Source organism: Eptatretus burgeri, chromosome 2, assembly GCF_056783735.1.
Source record: "Eptatretus burgeri isolate ZD-2024b chromosome 2, Ebu_testis_v1, whole genome shotgun sequence".
Lineage (NCBI taxonomy): Eukaryota > Metazoa > Chordata > Myxini > Myxiniformes > Myxinidae > Eptatretus > Eptatretus burgeri.
This window is the reverse complement of record NC_140962.1, coordinates 30,019,754-30,039,299: the sequence shown is the minus strand read 5'-3', so window position 1 is coordinate 30,039,299 and position 19,546 is coordinate 30,019,754. Positions and strand designations below refer to the sequence as shown.

General features: G+C 40.9%; 1 protein-coding gene across 1 annotated transcript; it reads left to right on the top strand.

Annotated features, from left to right (window-relative positions):
• The first annotated feature begins 6,918 nt into the window (after window positions 1-6,918).
• LOC147031709 (keratin, type II cytoskeletal 8-like) lies at window positions 6,919-15,140 on the top strand. The gene is made up of 8 exons (XM_085852540.1): window positions 6,919-7,240; window positions 7,559-7,764; window positions 12,437-12,497; window positions 13,503-13,598; window positions 13,695-13,859; window positions 14,081-14,206; window positions 14,478-14,698; window positions 14,909-15,140. Exons 1-8 carry the CDS (start codon window positions 7,016-7,018, stop codon window positions 14,940-14,942), a joined length of 1,134 nt encoding a protein of 377 aa, XP_085708666.1. The 5' UTR covers window positions 6,919-7,015; the 3' UTR covers window positions 14,943-15,140.
• The last annotated feature ends 4,406 nt before the right edge of the window (window positions 15,141-19,546 follow it).

Below are 19,546 nucleotides of genomic sequence, written 5' to 3'. Positions count from 1 at the left end.
CCTTCCCCATGAAAAATTAAAGGGTCGTGCAACCCTGAGATGATTTTCAGCGATCCACAGGTAAAAGTGAGAACATGAAAGTGACTGCTTCTGGTGATGGGAAGGGAGAGAGAAGAAAAATGTTGGATGACCTTTGTTGATGAGTGACATGTACATAAGTTCATGAAACAAGATATGTGCAGTGTGGACCGAATACATTATCCCTATTAACAAATAACATTCCATTACATCTTGTGCCATTATGGTAATATTATATGGATTAGCAGTCACCCATTGAAAAATCAACGGGCACAGATACTTTGAAAAAGGTCATTTGAAATTTGAGAGCAACTCACGATAGAATAATGGAAATAAATTTAATTGTGAAATTATGATACAGAGAATATAACTCATCGAACTAAGATGTTATTTTTCAATTAAAACCATATAAGATTCATACATGCACAATTTTTGGTTTGTGCTATATGACCAGGAATAGTGGTGATGAAATGTTGTGTCTTGGAATGAGATTTACCACCAATATCGACTTGCCTTCTGGGGTAATGTTTAGGACATCCTAGAAGATGATGTTTTGGGTGAATTTTCCTGTCTTTGTTGTGTTTTGCTGTGGGGATGCAGATGGTTCGGTGGTCTCTGTCTTCTACTGCCTGCTTTCTGATGTTGCACCCTCTGCTCTTCAACCCCTTTCTGGTAAAACTACCTAAATTCAGGATCACTGCTCACCTCCACTCATTTGTTCCTCTTTTCACAATCAATTTGGATTGTGAAAACCTTGCCCATGGCCGCCCACCCCTTGTCCGCAGCCATCTAAACGTATTCCGCGGCCGTTAAAACCTAAGAAAGAATAACTTGAAAACCGGATGTTATTGCGAAAGAAATCAAACTCCCAGAAGTTTTACAACTTGTCCGGGAGGAAGAAAAAAAACACTCCCTTGCTGCTCCTTTTAAAGAGAGGGTGTTTCTATAGTACATTGTAGTAGATATGCACCACAGCAGATATCAGTCGATGTAGATCTTAGTAGTTCACTGCAGCACATTTCACCGATCACCCACCGATTATGACAACCGCGACATAAATGACCGTTTTTACAGCCATTTTTCCCTGCTGTATAGGGGTTTGGCTTTTTCTTGAGGCAATGCTTTTTTATGGCTGGATGCCCTTCCTGCAGCCAACCCTGGTCGCCTCTTACGACACACAGGGATATGGTACACCTATTCTAACCGGGGCATACACCGGGACCAGTACACTGGTACTCACTTCGCCGACCTCAGAAGGATGACAGGCTGAGTCAACCCCCTGGTGTTAATTCAGCAACCAACGGGGCTTGAACTCAGGACCTTTGGATCCCAAGCCGCCACACTAACCACTAAGCCAACACCAGGCTTGACAACCGCGACATGAAAATCGAAATATCGCGCTCCGCAGCGACTGGGGCCCCCGGTCAATCGGGATGGGTTGCGGCAGACGAAAGGCAGCGGGGAGTTTATTTTGTTCACCCGATGCACTTTTTATGTGTTATTATATCGATAAGATGTATTAGCCTGCACATGCAAAGTGAAAAACGGAGTGAAGCAATTGGTTCATCTCTGCCTGTCTGTCTGCAGACATCAGTTTATGATGGAGGAACGACTTAATTTCATTTAAATGTTGACCATGAATCGGAAAACGAACCTGTAGTCTGAATTTGCCCCGATCGTGCATGTGCAGAGAGGCACAAAGGCGGCGGAAAAGACGCTGCATCAACGGCCGGTAAACTTCCAAAATAAATTTTTCTTCAACCTTTAAAATCTTTATTTAATTTCAATTGAATTATATACTTGAACGCTGGAGAACACAAATCACCTTGTTGGCACTTTCAAAACTCTTCTGTTTAGCAATACAGGCAAATCTCCGATTCTGAACATTATGCCTTCTTGAAAATGTGTTTGTCAGCTGGAGGTTTGTAAACCAGAACAATAATCCCCTTTAAATACATGTAATATGATGAAATGGTTCCAGAACACAAATTAAACTCTCACACTCACACAATTAAATTAAATTTAAATCTCACACTCTCACTACGTCTCTCTGAAAGGACCGTTTAGAACCCCCCCCCCCCATCCACTTTCTCAACAATCCTCTGGAAGAAGTCCTTTCTTTCAAGCTTCTGGGTCTCACTATCTGCCATGACCTTTCCTGGGAAAGTCACATTTCAAACCTCACCTCCAAAGCCAGTCGCCGACTGGGAATCCTCCATCATGCAAAGTCCTTCCTCGGCCCACCTGAGCTCCTGACCACTTACAAAGCTTTCATCCACAGCCTGATGGAGTGCTGCTCTCCCCTCTGGGCTGGTGCTCCTGCCTCCCACCTTTCTCGGCTTCACGCTGTAGAAACCAAGGCATTTCGGATCATTGACATCTCCCTCAATGAGGCTGATTCTTTGGGCCTCTCACTCAATCACCGCAGGTTCGTCGGTAGTCTTTCTGTCTTCTACGTCTCCTCTCCAGCCTTGCCCCCCCCCTGCTCTCTCTGCGATTTGTCCCCACCACATTTCCACAGGGCACTCAAGATCTGCCAACAACCCCCTTCTGGTAAAACTACCAAAATCACGAATCACTGCTCACCTTCACTCTTTCATTCCTCTTTTTCCCACCTTTGGAATAAACTCCCTCACTCGATTCAATCCCATCCTTCCCTCCAGGCCTGCAAAACAGCTGCTCACCATCACCTCTTATCATCCCCCATCCAAATCCTCGATCTTTCTACCCCCGATAATCCACCCAAGCCCACCTCCTTCAAATTCCCTGCTTTCCTTTCTGAAAGTCCCTGTAATGTCCATCTTCTATTCCCCATGTTCCCCGTCCCTTCCTCAGATCTCCTAATGTCTCTGTTCCCCACTGTTTTCTCCTTCCCACTCCCACCCCTCTTGTCTCATGCCCCCCTTGCTGTGCGTTGTGTGTTAGCTCTCATACGAGCCTCGACATGGTATACAAAAAAAAAAAAAAATTAACCCTATTTATTTCATATAAAAACATGATTAAATGTACTTTCAAAATAAAAAAATGAATACATTGGAGTAAATGGAATGTGTGTAGTGCATAGTGACAAGTTGGAGGTGACGAAAGATGGGTTGGAAGGAATCAAAAGCAGGGGGTTTTTTATTTACTTATTAAACTGATCGAATGGTGAAGTAATACCACGTGTGGAATCCTGAAGGGTGGTGATGTCCGGCCTTCGGTGAGGGAAACCTCATGATGTCACAGCAAATTGACTCGAGTGATACCTTGCAGATCAGCTGCAGGTCTGTCAGTCTGTGCGTCGATCCTTGCGAGATAAATTTCTCTTTGTAATTCATGAAATGTGGGTCACTTACCATCCATGCTCGTGTAAGGGACACGGAGGGATAACTATCTAGTTGGAGGGATTTATAGCGAAGCAGGGCGACCACCGCTGTCTCTCGCCGGTAAAGAACCCCGAAGAGAGAGAATGGCGTGTGAAATGACAGAAGAGTGTTGGAGAGAAGCCCGTGTGAATGAGGTGTGAATTATGGTGTGGATTGGGGGAGGGTTTGTTCAAAAAAAAGCTGAATTCGTATGAATGGATTGACTGTTCCAAATACCGAAACATAATGACCCTCGCCGAAGGAAAGGGTATTGCGTTTTGAGCCTGTTTGTCTGTTTGTCTGCACAGAACTTTCTGTTTTTCTCCACAATCGCTTGTCGGATGGAAACAAAATTTTCACGATAAGTGTGACTACTCAATGAGAATGGTATAATTACATTATGACGTCATATGTCACGTGGTCTGGCAACCATGTCAGGAAAAACGGAAAAACTTTGAACCTCTGTATCTCTGAAACCGCAGCAAGGAAAAAAATTTAAACTTGGCACATAACAAGTACTCATCATAGGGAATTACTTTAATTTTTATGACATCATAGGTGCATGTGTAGAACGCTTCATCTGTTCAGTATGAAAAATTTTGAGGGTCATCTATGGATAAAATGGTCCACAGAAAAGAAAATTGATGACGTTATCGGTCACATGATTCGGCAACCGTATCGTTTATTTTTTTTTAAACCTTCAAAATCTTCTTCTCTGAAGTGGCTGACCAGATCGAGGCAAATCCATCAGGAAAAAAGGTTCACACATATGATGTCATAGGTCACATGGTTTGGCAACCATTTTGGATTTACCCAAAAACCCATAAAATTCTTCTCCGGAATGGCTGGACAGATCGAGGGGAAACTTCAAAGAAATGTTCCCCAAGCCATGGGTGTATAAATTTGTTAAGGAATAATTGAAAGGTCACATTGTTTGGCAGCCATATTGGATTGAGAAAATATATTAAATAAGGTTTTCTCTGAAATTGCTTCATCAATCGACAGGAAACTTCACATTTATGATCTAGAAGTGATGGGGGATACAGGATTTAAATTTCAACTTGATCGGATGCATGGTCTGGTAGCCAGAATTATTTGATTTTTTGATTTTTTTTTTTTTAATAAGGCTCACTTTGCTGTGTCTGGATGGATTTGAGGGTCGAGGAGAAGCAGCTGGAATGTGAATCCTGTCCAGGTTCTTCCTGATGACTTCATCTTTGCTTTTTGGGGTTCCTTCTGATTACTCTAACGCAGGACTGTACCTATATGGTCTTCCATTTGATTTCAATTTAATTTATTTTAATCCCTTTCTAAATTAAATTGAATAATGACTAGTAATAATAAAAAAAACGTCATCGGTCAGGAGCAGGTGTCCGATCAAAGCGGGGTTGCATCAAAGCGGGACATCTTGGCTATGAAGCTGGTGAAACGTCGCCTGAGACCGGGTCTGCTCTTGTTTATTTGCTCAAATTAGTGGAGTCGAACTAGTTTTTACTTTTGGTTGTAAGTGCCTTCTTATTCTCTAAAAATGTGTCATCCGAACCACCCCAATCTTATACATATATATATATATATATATATATATATATATATATATATATATATATATATATATATATATATATATATATATATATATATAACAAATAACACACACACGAAAGTGGATACTTCGAGACCTGGGAGGACTCTGTTATACCTTCTGAAACCCGCATATGGAGATAACTATATATATATATATATATATATATATATATATATATATATATATATATATATATATATATATATATATGTACACACACACACACACACACACACACACACACACACACACGATGAAATAGAAAGGACTCGATATTTTTATTATGATGTAACTTTTTAATTTGACACCAGAATGACATAAAACTGGCTTAATATTGTGCATAAAATAATAATCAACTTTGAATTTAAACACAAATTACAGAAAAACTTTTCAATTAAAAAAAAACGCTGATTACCTCTGCCACCGAAGGTGAAGGAGGTTATGTTTTCACCCCTTTCTGTCTGTTGTTTGTTTGATGGTCTGCTTGTTTGTTTGTCTGTCTGTTTGTTTGTGTGCAGAATATCTCAAAAAGTTGTTGACGGATCCGGATGAAATTTGTGGACAGGTTCGGTGTGTGACAAGGATGAACTGATTCGATTTTGGTGAAGATCTGAATCCGGATCCGACTCCTAGAATTTTTATGTGATTCTTCACCATTGAGAGATTGGGCCAAAAACGATATACAGCACGATATCTCAAAAAGTTGTGGACGGATTTGGATGAAATTTGTGGACAGGTTGGGTGTGTGACGAGAAATAAATGTTTCGATTTTGGTGAATATCCAAATCGGCATCCGGATCTGATAATTTTAAAAGTGATTCTTCACCATTATTGGGAAATAGGGTCAAAAACGATATAGTACTGCACAGCATGATATTTCAAAAATGTAATGGCCCTGATATGTTCTTGTGGATCAGGAATTACGCGGCGGAGATATCTGCTCTACCGAGTGCCGTTCTAGTTACTACTGAGACAAAAGTTACAACATATTAAAACTATCTAGTCCTTTAATTCTGTGTCACCCTGTATATATATATATATATATATATATATATATATATATATATATATATATATATATATATATATATATATATATATATATATATATATATATATATATATATATATATATATATATACATGCTGGAGTTTGGAATGCACCTTCGGGCACCAGCTCGCACGCACGCAGGCACGATCCCAAAAATGACCAAATACCAACATCCCAAAAAGAAGTGAAAAGACCCTGGAAGTTGAAGATATCCGAAATTGTAGCAGTGAGAGAAGGATCAACGGGGAATGATGAACAAGAACCTTGCAGAGATCTGAAAAACCATCTCTGGGAACATTACTACAAAGGAACTGCAGTTGGAAGCTGTCTGGAGCTCAGTGTCGAAAATGAAAATAGCCCTCGGAGCAAAACACTTGACACCTTGGTCCATGATTCGTGACTGCCCTTACTGAAACCGAGGTGGATACTTCGAGACCTGGGAGGACTCTGTTCCACTTTCGTAAACCTGCATATGGAGACAACAGCCAACAGCACACGATTTTTGTTGTGTATGCAAATGAAAGTTTGTTTTTCAATGACTTCAGAGTGATTATACGAAACGAACTTCAGAGGGAATGATGACACTTTTAATTAGGTGAATCAAGACCTCTTTAAACGATACTTTTCGATGACTACAGAGTGATTCGCGTGTGATTTTCATCTTACCTGTCTTGACAAAGTCGAATTGTGCTCCATTAAAATTGATAAAGCCCTGTTGAGTCACTCGACGAAGGCATGAGATTTGTTGAAAACCCTTGTTTTGATACTTAATTGCTAGTTTTTTTTTTCTAGTTAAAGTTCGAAAAACTGTGGATTGATTGTGTTCTTATTATCTATACAGGGAAGAATTTTCTCCAGTAAGAAGTGATTGAGCAATTTCACATGGGCATGGCATAAACTTTGCTCATTCGTCGACAGAATATAAAAAGAGCTTGACATGCAAGAGAGAGTACATTGTTTCTTTCCAAGGAACCCTTTGAGGTTGACTTATTTCCGAGCATCTCCAATTAAACCACCATGTCGACCAGAAGCTGCAACATTCGCCCACCAGCCGCCACATCCTGTCGTCTCAACTTTCCACAGCCCTGTGCTGCACCAACAGTGTCCATCCCCAAAGTCACGTTGGACCCGACATGCAATGTCCCTTTCGTTGAGATTGACAAGAATGCCCAGGCATTGCGGAACCAAGAGAAGGATGCTCTCAAAGTGCTCAATGATCGTTTTGCATCCTTCATCGAGAGGGTAAGATATCTTCTCTCTGTTGCTTTTGAGAAGGAATAGTTCCCGAAACATCACTTTGTCTTGTTTTATATTTTTTTATTCTCACAGTGGTTGGCATACCTCTGTCAACATTTGGTTTTGAAAATTCGTTATTCGGTACATCAAACATGTCCTTGTTTTCACTTCTGGTTCTGACACTTCCTGAAAACTTTCAGGATTTTTACTTTGTTTCCTTCCCTGAAACCGATATTTCACATTATTTTAAAGTCGAATCTCAATGCAGATTGTATTATAATTACAGATTGTATGGTGTTATAAATATTGACTCAAATTTGACAGGTTCGTATTCTTGAGCAGCAAAACAAGATTCTACAGGCACAGGACAATCACTTTCAGACAAGTGGCTCAGACACCAACGTCGGTGCCATGTTCGAGGCTTTCATTCGCACTTTGCGCAAGAAGCTGGACTGTATAACTGGAGACAAACCAAAGCTGGAATCTGAGTTGCAGCAGATGCTGGCAGTGGTTGATGAACTTAAAGTCAAGTGAGTCTTAACAACTAAGGTAGCAGTACAGCGGTACATTGCATGTACATTTAACATTAATTCTGAAATTGATGTGTTTCCAGTTACATATACATGCATACATACATGTATACATATATACAGTATCCAAATATATATATATATATATATATATATATATATATATATACACAATGCTGGACGGGTCGTCACTCCGACACAGTATACCAGCACATAGGCACTCGTTTTGCCAACCTCAGAAGGATGACAGGTCGAGTGAACCCCACCTGGTATTAATTCAACAACTGAGTGGGATTTGAGCTCAGGACCCCAGGATCCAAAACTCACCACCCTAACCATTAAGCCAACACCAGGCATACCATTGAGAGATCGGGCTCAAAAACGATATAGTACTGTATTGGGCCAGATATGTTCTCATGGATCAGGCATTATGGAGCAGACGTATGCGTTCTACCGAGTGCCCTTCGAGTTATCATTATCATTATTATTATTTCCTACTGTTTCACCAACCTGGTGACTTTTGGAGCCTTTTAGGTTTCTATACTGGCTATTGGTGGATAAATAATGTTTTTGGTTTTTTTACACACTCACACAAATCGGACCCCCAAACTTGATGTCAGTGTCATGTCAGATCTCGTGTCATTGTGTTTCTTTTGTTGTGTGTATATATATATATATATATATATATATATATATATATATATATATATATATATATATATATATATATATATAGATATAGAAATATATATATATATATATATGTTCCCTAAAACTTTTGGGATGTATAGACCCTCTCATGGACAGGCCATCACTGCTCCTATGGTTGGCAATGTCCCAGAAGCAGTGGGAAAAAGAGAGTAGCATTTCTCTATGTGGAGGAATTGCGTGCTCAGCCATTGGGTTGTCCAGATAGTTCAGATGGCAGAGCACTGGTCTGGTTCAGTGGAGGGTCTGGGTTTGCATTCCCTGGTCTGCGTGTGTAATTTTTCCACATATACTTATTGTGTGTGTGTTTATTTTCAAGGCTCTTCTAGCTAAACAGTTGCATAGGCTCCATCTATTAGGTTTGAGCTTCGTAGAGCTCCAGCTCCATACACCTCTGTAGGATTGTACTGCAGCCAATACCGGGAAGATAATTTAAAGCTCAAGTTTATAGATCAGTCCATGCCAGGGAAAGAACATCCATGGACATGTGTTTCTGACTTGTTGGCCCTCGTCAGTGTGGATCGGAAACTCCTCTCCGGAGTGAACTGGTCAAACCCTTCAAGACATTAAGTCGAGATCAGACCCCTATCACTGCAGTGGAAAAAAGAGCCAATATTCAAGGGGAAAAAAATCACAAAACAGTCGGAAAATTTCCAAAAAGGAAAATATCCGCAAATGAAAGTGGGCTGGTGCAGACTTGCTCTGCTGGCTGCAGGTCACGTGACCCAAGACAATGGAGTTTACATTCAAACTGGTTACAAGGCAATGCTAACATGTGCCTCTTCCACCTCTTATTTTAGAACTTTTTCCATATTTACATGAAAAATTACGATCGATGTAGACTTTTAAATCACCGGGAATAGTGGCGTGCGCCTGTAATCCAGCTACTCGGAGGCTTGGGTTAGAGGATCGCTTGAGGACGAGAGCTCTGCGCTGGGCCGCGCTATGAGATGGTGTAGGGCAGCCCGGAATTATGGCGAAACCCAATCCTAATCCCTGTGTCGTAAGAGGCGACCAGGGTTGCGTCAGGAAGGGCATCCGGCGTAAAACCTGTGCCAAATCAGTATGCGGATCATAACGGATGATCCGCTGTGGCGACCCCTAACGGGAGCAGCCAAAAGACGAACAACAACATGTAGACTTTTAAATAAAGATCATTCTAATTACTAATTATTGATTTGCTTTATGTTAATGTATAAAGATCTTCCTAACCACTCATTCACTCACTGATGTAAATGTTTAGTACTTTCTAGATGTGCTAGAAAGCTGAAATTCTGCATACTCCTGTAACTCAAAGTCAATATCCCAAGAAAAAACACAAAACTATCGCAAAATTTCCGTCAACAAAAATATCCTCAAATAAATGTTAGTCAGTGTGGAATCGCTTGACTCGCAGCGGGTCACATGACCCAAGACAATGGAGCTCACAATGGAAATGGTTGCTAGGCAATGCTAACATGCACCCCTTCGACCTTTTATTTTATTCATTTTAGCGTATTTATGTTAAAAATTACAAAAGCTGTAAACTTTTAAATAAAGAGCTCATTGTAATCACTTATTCTTGATTTACTTGAATAATTTAGCTGCTTGCAGACAGAATGCAACCACAACACACTTTTTCAAATATATACAGCTGATACAGTATTTAATATATGTGCAACTAGGAAGCACCAGTCGTTGCCTGTAGTGTGCAAGAACGCCCCGCTGGTGTGCGTGTGTGTGTGTGTGTGTGTCTCACTGTGTGTATCACTGTGTGTGAAGCCTTTTCTTTGAATTCCATACAATTCCACACCCCTTGACCCCAAATTTTGCATACGAGCTGGGGGTACCCAAAGTCAGGTCATGGGCACATAACCCACCTACCCCAGAAGGAAATTATCTGCATGTATGTGTGTGTACGTTTGAGAATCATATTTAACTAGAAGCATACTCGGTCGACCGCATACCTCCACCCCACAATGCCTGAGATTCATGAGAACATATCGGATCCAATACGTTTTTGAAATATCATGCTCTATCGTTTTGGCCCTATCTCGTAGTGGTGAAGCATAACTTCAAAAACTAGATAATTCTCGTATCCAGATGTGGATTCAGATCTTCACCAACATCGAATCAATTTGTCCTTGTCACACACCCAATCTGTCCTCCAAGTTTCATCCGAATCCGTGCACAACTTTTTGAGATATCATGATTATGTATCAGTTTAGCCCGATCTTTCAATGGTGAAGAATCACTTTACAAAAAACTAGAAGGGCACTCGGTAGAGCGTATACCTCCACCACTCACAAGAACATATCCGGCAAAAAAACATTTTTAAATATCATGATATGTATAGTTTTTGGCCCTATCTCTCAATGGTGAAGAATCACTTTTAAAAATAAATAAATCTCGCATCTGGATCCGGATTCGGATCTTCACCAAAATTGAATCAATTCTTCCTCGTCACACATCCAACCTGTCCACCATGTTTCGTCCAAATTCGTCCACAACTTTTTGACATATCGTGCTATATATCGTTTTTGGCCCTCCCCCTCAATGGTGAAGTAAGAGAAACAAACAAACAAACAAACAGACAGAGAGGGGTGAAAACATAACCTCATTCACCTTAGGTGCAGAGGTAAAAATGGCTTAAGCAATCTCTATCAAATTTTGCATACGTGCTTGGTGTACCACAACATCATGGACACGAAAGAAAATCCGTCCCCCCCCCCCCTGGAAGTTTGTATGTATATATCTGTATACGTTTGAAAAATAGAGAAAAAAACCCGGTTGGACTTCTTTCCACCAAATTTTGCATATGTGCTGGGGTACCAAGGGTCAGATCATGGGTATAACCCCTCTCTGCCCCCCCGCCCTCCACCACCCATCCCCTGCAAGGATTGGGAACCAACTTATGAGGAAATTAGGCCATGTGGCCCAACATTGCCTCAGTGCACTCTCGCATTAATTTTTGCTGCAGTTTTAACCATAAATCTTCTTGAGGTTATACTGAAGTCTAAATAACCCGATCTTGATCAGGTGACCTAACTTGTCTATAACCATAAAAGTGAATTTGTATATTTATATATTTCTTTGTTTATTTATATATACTTCAAAAACGAAAAAAAAACTACTGAACCTAATCCACCAAATTTTTCATGTTACCTAAGGGTACCCTTATCTATTTTTTGTGGGGGCCTAGAATACTTCCTTAAACCACAAAGCAATGGGTTTGGGGATCATTTATTTTTCCCAGTCACGTAAGCTACAAAGACCTAGGCATTATGGAGCAATTAAAAAAAAAAATCCAAAATAAAAAACAACTTTTTTTTTCAAAATTTTCAAAAGTTGTTTTTGCCTAAAACACTCTCCGACACTCACTGATGAAATTCTGAAAGTTTGATGAAGATCCACTTGTGGCCATCTCTGAGAAAATTAGCGATGCACAAACACCTCTAATCATTATAAATTGGATGTTTTTTTATTTTTATTTTAACGAAAGAGAGACTTTAATAAATTCCAGTGAGTGTGAAAATACATAAGTATAGACTGGAATGGTTTGGACATTTTGAAAAAAAAAAATTGGATGAGAAAAGAGTGATGAAAAGAATATACGAAAGCAGGATGAACAGTCGAAGTCCAGTGGGTAGAGCAAGAAACAGACAGAAACAAAGAGGGAATCTAATATTTCTAATGGAACCTGGAATTAATATGGAAGAAGCACAACATCTATCCCGAGATAGGAAATCGGGGGAGGGTGGGGGGAGAGCTATCGTTCGAGCTTATGCTGCATCGCAGTAGGAAGATAGAGATGAAGAGAAGAGTTTTTTTTCATTACTGAGGGTCACATTTTTCTTCTGATAACTTTAGAAATGATGTCTTTGCACACATGGATCATGTGACATAACTGAACAATTATACATTTCGTTGTAATTTTATGGACAATAAATGGTGCCATATAAACAATCTTGTTTTCTTCCTGCAGGTATGAAAAGGAATATGATCTTCGTACGAAGGCTGAGAACGAATTTGTCGCAACAAAGAAGGTATGGAAACAGTCCGGTGGTGTGCACACTTAACGAACAGAGGCTGATCCAGGATTTCACAAATACTGTTTGGGGGAAGTCTTATGACTGTGCTGAAAAATAAATTGCCAGCACCACAGGGCCATACAAATAACTTCATGTTAGACATCTTCTTTACAAGTCCCTGAGAAAAACATGTTAAAGACTAGAGGGGGAGCACTCGGTAGAGTGCAAAACTTCCACCGCCAATACTGCTGGGTCACTCAAGTGAACCTGATATCCTATTCATTCAATTTGACGTCAACAGTGCTCACAGAGTTATAGTTTGCAACTTTCCCTTTTACTTTTAAATTTTACATACTCAATTCATTCGTCATAACTAGATTCCTTGAGACAGACATTGATTTTACGTGGGTATATCCACCTGAAGTTCCAAAATCAGCCGCAATTATAATTTTGGCATGTTTTTTTTTTTGTTGGAAATCACTTATAACATGTAGAAATGCAAAAAAAAATTCGAAATTTTGTTGAAGAAAAAGTTGCAAAATTTTCTGTTTTTTTTTTTACTTTTTTTCTCGAACAATTTTTTTTTTTGGTTGGAAATCACTTAAAACATGTAGAAATGCAAACAAAAAAAATCAAATATTTTTTCAAAATGGCCACCATAGCGGCCATATTGGACTTTGGACCAAGTCCAAAATCTAATGATCCTTGGACCAAACCTTATCCCCCCACCAAGTTTCGTCGAAATCCGTCGAGGAGTTTTTTCCGTAATACTGTTCACAAACAAACAAACAGACAGGGGTGAAAACAGTAACCTCCGATCTTCGATGGCGGAGGTTATAAATGAAAGTATGTTGTTGAAGTATGATATCACATCATTTTTTTTTTTTTACTTGAAGGTATGTAGCTTCGACGAAGGGGATCTGAACTCCCTTCCATATAATATCTCAACCTTCCATGGACCCTCCCATATGATATGTACGAGAGTGTAACTTGATCATAAATGAAGTGTCTGTTTGGTAGGATGTCGATGCGGCATACCTTGAGAAGATCGGCTTGGAGACTCGTGCGGCTCAACTCCTTGATGAAATCAATTTCCTGAGAGAAGTCTTCGACACTGTGAGTGTTTTTCAAAGATAGATTATTATCTACCTGCATTGTTTGAGATTTATTTAGCATCATATACATGCATGAAAATGAAACATCCTCTTACAGGAAATATGTGAGCTTCAAGACCGCACCAAGGACACGGGGGTGCAGGTGACCATTTCACAGGGACTAAATGCGGACCTGTCTACCCTCATTGCTGAGGTCCGGGCACAGTATGAGGCCATTGCAGCCAAGAGTCGACAAGAAGTCGAATGTTGGTTTAAGGGAAAGGTATGTGGAAAAAGAGAGTTTCATATTACATCATGTGATAACAAAATATCACATTTGTGATTACCTTCAAAATCTAAATTCAAAAAAGAAAAGACGGAGTTTCATATAATTGCTGCATCTTCAAGTACAGGTTGAGATTTAGTATTCCATAGAATGCTGAAGCTCGATTTGCAGTGTAACTTGTATGAGCACTTTGCATTTCACTTTACTCTTCTTGGCAGGTGGACAGCCTGAATGAATCCACAGAACGAAACAATGCGGAGATGCGTGCCAGTAAGAGTGAAATTACAGAAATCACACGGCAAATACAGAGGATTCGGGCTGAAATGGACGTTCAAAAGAAGCAGGTAATGCTTTTGGTGGAGAATTGATCTGCTTTTACTCCACATCATGGACCTCCTACATATTACGTTAGGAGGAGGGGGGGGGGGTAAATTAAGAAGGAAATAGTGGTCTTACAAAAATATTTAACAAATTATGTGGAATGCAAATAAATAAATAAAATTAATGATAAAAATGCTCAACTCTTCTTGATACTTTGTCAACCTCCAGCTACACTTCATACTATGGTTGAGAAACAGGCGGGAACATTAAAGTCACGATTCCCCTCTTTTGCAGCACACTCAAATTGAGCAGGCCATAAAGGAGGCAGAAGACCGTGGCTCCATCTCAGTGCGTGAAGGGAAGGAGGCCATCGGCCGCCTGGAGAAGGAACTCCAGCAGTCGAGGCAAGAAATGGCTCGGCATGTGCGTGACTACCAGGAGCTCATGAATGTCAAGCTGGCGCTGGACGTGGAAATAGCCACATACAGGAAGCTCCTCGAGGGAGAGGAGAGCAGGTATAGGAAAAATATAATTCCACATTTGTCATGAAAGTTGGACGCATGGTGTTTTGTGATGATTTTAGTCATCTTAATCGACCATTCAATGTTAAACACGCATTTGATGAAGAGCCGATGGAGGCATACCTAACATATTTTTCAAGAGGATAGTAAAATACAATTATCAAAAATCAGGAAATGCCATAATGTGATTTTGTTTTCCTCCAGATTGTCCAAGGTTTATGAGAAGAGGTGCTACTAAGACCCAAGAGCTCAGCTTCACCAAGTCCTTTCTCTCACCTGATAGCACTCAATGTTCCGCTTTGACATCGACAGTCAAGACAACTTCCCTCAGCGCAGACCAGATGCAGCATTGCCGGGGCTTTGGAGAACCTTAGCATGATAAGTGCCATGTGTTGTACACACTGTAGCTTTCAATAAAAATTCACTTTGCTTTGCAGCTTCTGCCTCCTGCAACATGTTTTTTTGCTTCATGATAGAAACGCATCCATCTCCACGGAGCATTTTCCATTAAGTGTGAATTAGATTGAGCAATCAAAACTTTGGTATGACAACCCTCAAAGTGCACTTCACTCACTTCACCACCAGATGATTTCTTCTCATTTGCTATTATTAGCCCCCATTGGACTTTGTCCAAAGCGGGGGCTTATGGATTTGGTCTCGATTTTCATGTCCGTGGGTGCGTGCATGTGTGCGTCCGCATCCATATCTCGGACATGTATAGACCGATTTTATTCGAACTTAGTACAAACACAACACATGATGACATACCTATATGCATATCATTTTTTTGGCATCAGATCCAAGATGGCCGACTGGGGGGATTTTAGTTCTTTAAAAATAAAAAAACTTAAGTTGAACACGTCCTCAACCATTTCGCGGACATGCGTCACCGATGTTGTTTAAACTTGGCACACAGATATCGAATAATGGCTTTCATAAGCATGTCATTTTGTTTTGAGATCAGATCTGAGATGGCCGACTAGTGGCCATTTGGTGACTTAAATGTGTCCCCAAACATTTCTCTGAGATGCATCGTCCAATTTTGTTCAACCTTGGCACGAGCACAGCACACAATGGCATACACTTGCACCTAAATTTATTTTGCAATCTGATCATGGGCATCGATTGCTTTTGAAAAGTGGAGGGGACATTGCATGTCCAGACCACGAAGCCCACTTCGAGCCGGCGTGGACACAGCAAGTCTACCTTACAAATTCTTGATTTTATACGCTCGTTGACACTCTGCCTTCTGATCACACAAATCCCTTACATTAATCTGACCATCTATCGACCATCTTTTTTATCAAATGTAAGCAGACGGAGCGAAATTAATTAAACATTAATCATACACATTTCAAAGTTTCAAGTGTCATCAAAAAATACATATATACATATATATTTAGAAAGAATTGTTTATCAAGCCTCCTTCTCACGACCCTTGAACCGATTCACTAAACTAGACTGACATACAAATTGATATTACACGAGTACGGTCAACTTACCTTAAAACTTGCCAAAAATATGAACCCTCTTGTCTGCCGATCCAGTTAAAAACTTTGTAGCAATGTCTTGGGGGTCAAGTGCAGTCAGATGATCTCAGTGAACATGACAGATCATGAGATGGTTGAGGCGTTTTTTTGGTCATTGTGGAACGTAACCAAGTCTTCATACGTCTGAGTGCGCTGAATGGCCGTTCAGCTTCGCATGAACTTGCTGGCAAAACCAATAGAAGCCTAAGCAAACGTTCTACCTGTGGGAACATTCGACGGACTTCCGGCACCATGTCTACAAATATCTTACGGTAATCCTCAACAGATGAACCACTGAACTGGTTACGAAAGAAGCCAAGTTCTTGCTCTAGGGAATCCGACAGTTCGGGATACTTGTGGACTATTTGTGGTTTGAATGACCCAGACAGGAGCATTTCACCCTAGTCCCTGTACGCCATGAGATCGGTTGATGTGAAGTACTCGTTCAAGTTCTCGGATGCGTTGTCGATGACTTTGAAAACTTCAACTCTGTATACCTCCTCTGCAGAATTGGCAGTGTATTCCTGCGTGCCTCCATCAAGTCTCTTCGGAAGCTTGCCCTTACGATGGAGGGTCACTGGATCTAGTTGGCACTGCTGGAGCTTCTGTTGTGCTGCTTCGAAAACCTCCTTAAACGTCTGGTCGGTATGGAGAGATTGGAGATTCTGTGCAGTTACCTTTGCAGCAGTAAGCATACCAGAGACGGTAACTTGTGAACCCTGAAGTGCCTTATTGAGGTATTAAAGGGATTGGAGAATGGGCAATGATGCAAACAGACCGAGAACACACTTTCCTGATGAGAGACAGCTTCGAATACCGTTGGCTCGCGATGCCGTGTTCGTACCAAAGTCATCACTTGCTTGTTGAAGGGCATCCAGTGCCGCTTCATAGTTATCCAATATCGATTTCACGGCAGGAGAACGAGTTAACCAACGCGTCAGGCAAATTGGCCTCAGGCGTGTAGGGCAAGGAGTGTCAGCATCGTCAGCGTGGATATTCAAGTACAGATGCTTGAATTTTCCAGAGTTGTTGTAGATGTTGCCGAGTACCTGGACATAATCAAGGGGGTCTCTTATGAACGGTGCAGTATGTAGGGCTTTGGATGTAATGATTTGGGTGACATGAGCTCCACAGTGAACATAATTGGCCAGCGGTTGGAGTTTTTTTTAGCTGTGCTTGACAGCCCTTGTACTTTCCAGACATGTTGCTTGCCCCATCGTAAGTCTGCGCTCTGAAGTGTTCAATAGGGAGTTGACACCGAATTAGGACATCCTGAAGCATCTTACAAAGTGATACTTCTGCTGTTGATGATACTTGGTAGAGGCCGATGAGATTTTCTTGAACATCAAAGGAATCCGTCACATAGCGCACACACACCGACTCCTGCTCATTTCCCTGAATATCTTGTGTTCCATCAGTTACGAGTCCGAACTGAGTGGACATTTCATTCACATTACTGCAGATATTTCTGAGGATGGCATGACTCATCAACTGTAGAATTTCGTTCTGAATTACTCCACTTGTGAACGTCGTCTTCCTTGACAGCCATGTCTTGAGGTTTATATCATCCTTGGCCCGCAACTGTAAGAGCATTTTGAAATTGCTTCCCACGAATAGCAAAACCTTGTCAGGCTAAATATTGCAGTGAGGTGATAATCTTCAGAAGTGCTGACCGTGCAGATCTTTGCTCTTCTAGCAGTTTGCTGCTCAGCTGCACATGGACACCAGGTTGACTTCTGCGACATTTCAGATTTTCAGAGCAAAGCCTATGCGCGTTTGATCGTTCGTGTTGTCTGAATTTTTCTGTAGCCTTTTTCCAGTTCCGAAAGACCTTCGAGACAAATGCGTCTTCTGCACAACGGGCAAGTTCAGTAAGTTTTTCACGAGAAGCGTCCGTACAGGTGTGACAGAGTGCACCGCCGATGCTCTGATCAAAATGAAGGCACGGAAAATCTTTGAACCACTGTTGTTGAAACTTCAACTTTTGGTTTGGCAGTATTTGGACTGGGATACAACTGACATCATGAGGTTGAAAAGGCTGATCTGGGAAATTAGGCCGAGTACTCGCACATGCACCCATTTCTGCTATCTTCTCCTTTGAATCGTCCACCTCTTTCTGGGAACTTGATTGCTCCAGGAGAGTGGTCGGGGATGTGCTCCTTGGTGCTGTCGCGAAACACTTTCTGATATCCATATCCTCTATGATATAGAAGGTAATTACATTTCAGTTGAATAAATTTTGACATGTGAATTATAAGGGTTATTTTTGCGTAACAGGGCATTTTTATTCGGTCTATCCTTTATCCTTATTCTGTCGGTCTATCCTTCGGCTTTGTCCTCCTGCAAACGGAAAATTATTCGGATGATGGCGGAAGAGAAATTCCTTCCGGAACGTTATTTTTCCTCGTAAAAATTGCAAGCTGCGGCTGAGCTACGAAGCCTAAGCCTTTTTTAATCGGATTTTCGAGGTAATCTCATTACTACCCTACAGATACTGTATAATCCGAGAACAGAATTCAAAAATAATTTTCCGTTCGTTTGTCCGAACCGCTTAGGTGAATTTTGCATATTTTTCAACAGCTACCTTTTTAAAATCTATATTTTAATCCTCATAAGTCCGACGACCGAATGATACCTCTCGTTTTGTCGGTCTATACCTCCCCTAAGTCCATGAACTGATGAATTTTTTTTTTACATTAACCGCCGCAAAAGCGAGTGAATCAGCGCATTTTATTTTATGTTTCCCAAGTTATTCAAAGCTAATTTAGTCGCCAAAATACCCACTTTCCTTCGATTTTCACCCGGTTTTCAAGGTTGGGATTTAGGCCACTGTTATCGACTGCGAAATATGAAAATAGAATTACAAAATATCTTTCCGTTCGTTCGTGCGAGCCGGTAGAGTGGAACCGCGTCATCCTGCACAGTCTCCACCATCTCAATCAGCATACCAGGCCGCGAAATCTTTTATTGGCTTATAACTCGACGGTGCAAAGTCACAAAAATTAAACACACACATCATCGTGCAGGTAATAACATCAGGCATCCGGCGATATGAGTTAGAAAGGTGAAATAAACTATTTTGGTCACTAAAGGGCCGTTGCGGCCTAACACTTCCGAGGCGTGGCGCTCCTGGCCATGAAGCCGCGATTGCTTAAAACACTCATAAAATGACGATACAAAGTCCGAAAACGTCCCAACATACCTCAAAATGTCCAGGTCACGTTCCCTGTTAATGGGTGAACAATCCAACGCTTGGCGAATTCTGCTTCGCAATGATAGGAAGAGCCGACATCGAAGGATCAAAAAGCGACGT

What these genes read in the sequence shown, in the direction of transcription:
- LOC147031709 (XM_085852540.1), top strand. Translation starts at nt 7,016, where the DNA reads ATGTCGACCAGAAGCTGCAACATTCGCCCACCAGCCGCCACATCCTGT. An exon ending in AATTTGTCGCAACAAAGAAG is followed by an intron (nt 12,498 to 13,502) that starts GTATGGAAACAG and finishes TCTGTTTGGTAG; the next exon opens with GATGTCGATGCGGCATACCT. An exon ending in TGAGAGAAGTCTTCGACACT is followed by an intron (nt 13,599 to 13,694) that starts GTGAGTGTTTTT and finishes ATCCTCTTACAG; the next exon opens with GAAATATGTGAGCTTCAAGA.